The sequence below is a fragment of the Callionymus lyra genome, chromosome 10 (assembly GCF_982586985.1).
Source record: "Callionymus lyra chromosome 10, fCalLyr1.hap1.1, whole genome shotgun sequence".
Lineage (NCBI taxonomy): Eukaryota > Metazoa > Chordata > Actinopteri > Syngnathiformes > Callionymidae > Callionymus > Callionymus lyra.
Genome location: NC_141827.1, coordinates 5,068,039 through 5,074,218, shown reverse-complemented (window position 1 = coordinate 5,074,218; position 6,180 = coordinate 5,068,039). Strand labels below are relative to the sequence as shown.

General features: G+C 42.6%; 1 protein-coding gene across 1 annotated transcript; it reads right to left on the bottom strand.

The window, feature by feature from the left end:
- Positions 1-712: 712 nt before the first annotated feature.
- LOC148069982 (uncharacterized) lies at positions 713-5,825 on the bottom strand. The gene is made up of 6 exons (XM_087800983.1): positions 2,655-5,825; positions 2,080-2,575; positions 1,904-2,009; positions 1,595-1,833; positions 971-1,132; positions 713-871 (listed from the first exon to the last, which is right to left on the bottom strand). The coding sequence occupies exons 1-6, from the start codon at positions 5,665-5,667 to the stop codon at positions 751-753; spliced, it is 4,137 nt and encodes a 1,378-aa protein (XP_087657109.1). The 5' UTR covers positions 5,668-5,825; the 3' UTR covers positions 713-750.
- Between the last annotated feature and the right edge of the window lie 355 nt (positions 5,826-6,180).

Sequence of the window (6,180 nt, the reverse complement as noted above, 5' to 3'; positions counted from 1 at the left end):
AAAATACACTCTTGCATTCGTCCCTCTGTCTGGATCACTTGACTAACTTTCCTCACTGAAAAAGACAGAAATCTCGAACACGCCTCCAACTGTTCCAGAAGTCAGACTTCTATCTTGCACAGACCACAGTACATAACCCCAGTTTTGACCTTACAGCACTGACCACAAGATTCTATCGATAATGTCCAGCCTAGACCCTCAGATTCTCGACTACAAATACATATAGTGACTATTTTGTGTGTCTCTTTCTGTAAAAACTGCGGAGTTGCCTGATGTATTGTATTTATGTGGATTGTGTTACTAGCTGTACAATCCAGAGTATTATTACTATTGAACTGTAACCTCTGAAACATTGAATTGTCATACACTATTACAAGTGTGTTCAACAGTAAACATGTCTTCTTATTTAAAATACACTCTATTGCTGCCCAAGATGTCACTTGACAAACTCAGGTGGACAAAGGAGTTCAGGAGAGGTTTGAGGTTCACATAAAAAACTGTCTTTTGTCATGTGATCTGGTTCCTATTTGTGACATTGTCAGAAGATCTGTTTGCACAAGAGCCACAAGAAAGCTTTCTGGAAAAGACTCATGTACATAGCTCTTTTTATGAAGTCCTTACAAAGTCATCCATTATCCTTAAAAAATGATCTCGCCAAAACCGAAAAGGTTACCAACTTTCATAAATAGTTTTCATACAGCATGGGCCATATATTTGAAGTTGTCTCAGACAACAGGATCGTTTGCACCACTAGATGGTGCAGTGCAGCTTGTTAAATAATCCCATTTCTTTGTCAGGGATGATTTTCTTCCACAGTTCTTGAAACTTCTCCTTTTGACTCAGCTTTTGAAACATCTCCCGCCCGTAGTGCCTGCACAGAGAAGTATATACGTTCAGCACGAAGTCACGCACGTAAAAAGGCATAACAAATGGGAATATGTTTTTTTTGAGGGGCATTAAAATTGACAACCTGACATCTTGAGCGGCATCCGCAGACATTTTCCAGACAGCTTTGAAAAACTTTTCTACAAACGAGCTGTTGTTTGGTCGAAGAAAATACTTCTCTCCGATCATGGTTGACAGAAGGTGGAGATGCTTCGCAGCACTTGCCCTCACTGTGGCACAACGGTGACTGTAGAATAGAAGATGAATAATGTTAAAACGACAAAAACAATTGTTCATTTTCTTTTATGCAAAAAAAGGAAACAATCCTTTTTATATTTGGTATTCAAAAGAGGATACACACACCATTTGCGTGATGAAGTTTTTAAGATTGGTTGGCTTGAACTCTGACCATACATACTACTGACCACATTGAATGGCGATAAAAATTAAAATACCAGCAGCTTTTTTTCAAACTCACATCTCAGCATTTTCAGCTGAAAAGAATGTTTTGTGCCGTTGTTGGTTGCAAAGTTATGATGAACTTTAGGTACAAAGGTTCTAAGAAAATATAAGATTTAATTCCTAGATGGTTTTGAAAAGCCACATGGCACTTTTCTATAAAAAAAAAAGACTCCTCTTTTCTCAAATTCCCACGTTTTTGTGGCATGCCGGCCATGCAAAGAATACATTTCAAGTCAATGCTTCTTACTCCAATCCTGTGTTCAGCAGAGAGCTCAGCGTCTTCTCATGGCTACAGTTCTCCACCAATGCATCCAGAGCGTGGTCGGCCCTTTGAAGAATGAACTTGTTGATGGACTGAGAGAACGTCAGTAGCAGTGCGCGACCCATTCTTTCTGCCACACAGTCCATCTCCTTCCCCATTTGATGATGAAGCACAGCAATGGTGTCTATTGCTTTTCCTGCAACAGCTGAGCGCGAGTTCGACACCTGTGCGTGATGGAAATATTGACATTAACTATGTCCGTTCATTGGAATGGGTATAAGAATGGTGACTTACATTTTGTGCGAGTGCTAGGCAGACCCCGTGTAGCCTGAGCTGGAGGGTGTAAGGGTGGTTGATAGCCAAAGCTTGAACAATTTGGAAACCTTCAATTTTCTTTGTCCTGTGCGAGGGAAGAAATTAATTTGCTGCAATAGCTACAGGGTCATTGTGCAAAGATTTTAGTTTCTTACCAATCATTTGCAGTGTTATACTGGAAGAAATCATACATTTTCTCTGAAGGGTTAATGAAATGCCGGGGTTTGTCTTTACAAACGATCTTAACTGCAGCTCCTTTTGTCCCACGGTTGTCTGATGGTTTTGAGGAAGGCTGTCGTTTTCCCTTTAAAGTTCCAGACTTGGTGACCAGGGGCTTCGGCCCACGTTTCTCTAACCGGCATTTGTTTCCAAAAAATCCAACCTTGCGATGTTGGGTTTTGTTCGCACAATTCCCTAAGGGGTTGGCTACAGGGATTGGAGCCGCTGGAGGTCGGAGGGTTTTTCCAACGACGTGTGCACATTGCTTGTTGGTCGTAGTTGAGGGTAAAGGAGGGGTGACGATGTTCTTTTCTGGAGATTCCATGGGAACCACTATATTTGGGGTACAATTATGGAAGGAAAACTTAAATTCTTTAAGTTTTGCAACACATTCATCGATCTGAACCTTTGTTTCTTCAGTCGTGATTAACCCTGTGAAGAGCAAGAATTTGACAAACTTATTTAAAAAACAAATTATATGTCTTAATATTACCATTCAAAATGTACTTACGTGCCATTACTGGGATGCGAGAACGCATCATAGTTGGCGGAGCACCAGCAGTGGAAAGTGTTACTTTCAGGGTATTGTGGTACCCATTTTTGACAACATGGCAACTTGATGTGTTCAGCTCTGGTGGCACATCTATACAAGACCTCTTTCTGGGTTTCTTTGGATCCCTTTCAAACATGATTGTCCAGCTAGCATTATTTTTAGAGCTGGTTGAACCTTCATGTGGAAATGATACACTGTCCAAAGAGGTATGTGAGGATGAGAGCATATTTGAAGAGCAAATGTCTTTCTGAGCAAGTTCATTCTGGGCAGTATCTTCACAGGACTTTTCAGCTTCTAGATCACTGATCAAGGAGTCCGCTAAATTGGTTCCATCATTGTCTGTCACGTCTGTTTGTTCAGTCAGAGTAGGATTGTTTACATTTCTATCAAAAACATTGTCAGGACTGGAGGAGCCATTCGGAGTTGACAGTGACCTGAACTTTTGGCTATCCAATGGATCTTGACCTTCCGGACTACCCACTACAGCAATGGATTCCCAACATGTCTGCTCATCATTCCAACTAGCGTCATGACTCTTGCTAGAAGTTGAATGGGGACATGACAACTCAGGTAAAGGACTTGGGTCTGTATGAGGTAAAACTATTGTATCATTATCTGTAGCATTTTCATTTTGTAAACTTTGAACAAAACTTTTAACCGGTTGTAGGTCAGTGGAGGCCTCGTCCTTAATAGCCAAGGAATCATAAAAACTAACATCTGGACTAATGGTCTTACTAGTTGACAGTGGCTCTGCGGACAATGTGACACCGTCTCTTCGTTGAGCCTCCTGAGAAACTTCAAAGTCCATCTGATTCTCCTCCACAACCCAGGACTTCTGGCAATCAGAATTTCTTATAGATGAGCAAGGACTTATCTTACTTTCCTGCTCAAAGCAAACAAGGTCCTCTGGAGGAACTGGTGAAGCTGAGTGTTGTGAACTCTGGCATGAGAAAACAATGTCTTGGTTGGACAGGGAGCCATTCCTCTTATGGTCAATTACATTTGACGTCTCCTCCTTATGTCTTCCATTGCACTGTACACTGGTGTCCGGGCTGCCCTTGTCAATCAACAACATCCTTAGCTCCATTGGAGTGAATCTGTCTACACTGCTGCAGGCGTCATCAGAACTTGCGTATGGGCTCAGGCTCATTCTAGATTCTTGCAGTCTTGTCATAACATGGGCATTTGCTGCCTTTTGTGCTTCCTGGCACAATTTCTCCTCAAATAAAGGATCCTTCTGAGCCTCTTTTGCAATCCACGACGCCCAGGTCATGGGCACGCTTAAAGGTGAAAGGGAGCTAATCCTTTCTTGCTCAGATAAATCGTGAGAGTTAAAAGGTGACAATAACACCTCTGGAAAGGAGATTGGTTTCTGGGGAAGGTGATTCTGAAGCGTGTCTCCATTAACCATTTGTGCGACATCTTTGCTCTCCTGTGCACTAACATATCCCACTTTTCCATTTACTTTTATTCCCTCAGGTTCCATGTCTTTCATTTCTTTCCTGGCGTTTTGTTTCACAGCGCTTCCTTGAAAACTGTCTGAGATTATATGTGGGCTCATGCCCCCGATGCGCGTCTTTTGACCTCTATCACTATGATTATTGGTAATCCTTTGACATATTCTTTCCTCAAAAAGGCGATGTTTTTGTTCTTTTAAGATGTTCCAGTTGGTCATATCAATGGGATTTCTGACAGTAGAGTCCGGGCTTATCAGTTTTCTCTGCTCAAAGTAAGTACTGTCCCATGAGGGTAAAGGTAAAGAGTTGTGGGAAGAGGAGAACATTGTTTGTTGAGAAAAAAATGTATGATTGTTCAGTGCACCATCTCCCCGACCATTGGCCGCACCATGACTGTCCTGTTCATCAATTTGCAAATCCCTATCAGGAAACCGAACACTGTACCGATCACCTGGAGCATCACCAAACACAAGGTCCAGGTTTCTCTTCCACCTGGTTTCCCTGGGCCTACTTAACTCACAAGCATCTAAATTCTTTACTTCTTTGTTATTTTTCTCAGCATTTTGGTTATCTCTTGGATTTTCCATAACGACCAAAGATCTCCAGTCCTCAGAGCAAACTGTATCATGTTGGAAGTGAGACATGGGTTTTCTTTCCACAGCATCTACTACTTTCTCAGCAGGATCACCTTCATCCTGCTCGCTTAATGCTGGGCTTTCACTCATTGCCCCGCCAAGATGCAAGGCCCTTAATTCCGTCGGCTTGAACCCATCCACGCTGCTCAACATACGCATTGCCATGTTGTGGGATTCTATGGCCTTCTGAGATTCCTGCTTCAATTTATCCTCAAACAAAGGGTCTTCCTGTTTCTCCCCAATCCAAGATCTCCAACTATATGTATTATTTGTGGATGGCTGTGAGTCGGTCCTCCTTCTCCCCATGTCCTCGAAACAATGATCACCATCAGAAGAGTATGAGGGCACGGGCGAAGAAGACATCTCCTGGGAAGCAAGACTGTCTCGCTGGGAAGAATTTACATGTTTCATCTGAAAAGCATCTTCGCTGGATCTCTGTGCTGAAAAAAACCTTTTCCCATGTCCAAATTCCGTCCCTTCCAAGCGGACACAGTTGGGTTTGATGTCGTTCAGCTCGGATGTAATACAGCGTTCCATGCTACTCCTGCTTTCGTCAAGCTTCAAGTACGAGCTTAGGTTCCAGTGAGACGATATCAAACTCGCCACCATTTGAGTATCAGAGGCCTTTTGATTTTCTAAATACAACCTCTCCTTAAAAAAAGGCTCCCTTTGGGCCTCCTTTTTACCGTTGGTGGAATTCAGGCCGACCTTTTGATCGCACAGATTTTCCACCGAGGTCAGTTTGTCCTCCGAGAAGGAATGATGAGGGGAGGATAGAGAGTTCTTCTGCGGTAGAATTATTAGAGTCTTCTGTACAGCATCATCATGAGCTTTCGGTGCACCCCAAACATTTTGGCCAGGCTTTATCAGGGCAGCCATCTTAGGCCTTTGGTTCTTGCTAACATACAGGATTGTTGTTTGGCCCAGATCGTCCAGTGATGCTCACAGATATCTGCAAAATAAAGCATGCCAGGGATAAGACACCTGGAGTGAAAACTACAATAATGAGCAGTAAAGCATGAAGTACCTAGAAGAAAAGAAAGAATACACTGAGTCTGGAATTAGTCTGACTGCTACGAAAAACCAAATCTCATTTCCAGTGGTAAACCGGTGCCTCAGAATTTATAACTTTGATGAAATGATGGCCCGACAACACCTTTGATAATCAGCGCTGGATCAAAAGGCGTTTCCTTTGATTTCCTGCAGTTGCTTCAAAGGAAACTGTGCCGAGGTCTCACCTCGACAGGTCGATGCCTTTTTTCACTTTAAAGGAAAGGTGGAATATAAGAGAAGTTACCTTTCATGAATGTTTCTTAAGAACACAGAAGCTTGAAGAGTTCGTGTTGTGAGCTCCGTCAATCGAACACTGGTTGAAGGAATACCACAATTTAC

Coding starts and splice junctions, on each gene's coding strand:
- LOC148069982 (XM_087800983.1), bottom strand. CDS start 5,667: ATGGCTGCCCTGATAAAGCCTGGCCAAAATGTTTGGGGTGCACCGAAA. Junction 2,010..2,079: donor TATAACACTGCAAATGATTG/GTAAGAAACTAA, acceptor TCCCTCGCACAG/GACAAAGAAAATTGAAGGTT. Junction 1,834..1,903: donor GCCTAGCACTCGCACAAAAT/GTAAGTCACCAT, acceptor CATCACGCACAG/GTGTCGAACTCGCGCTCAGC.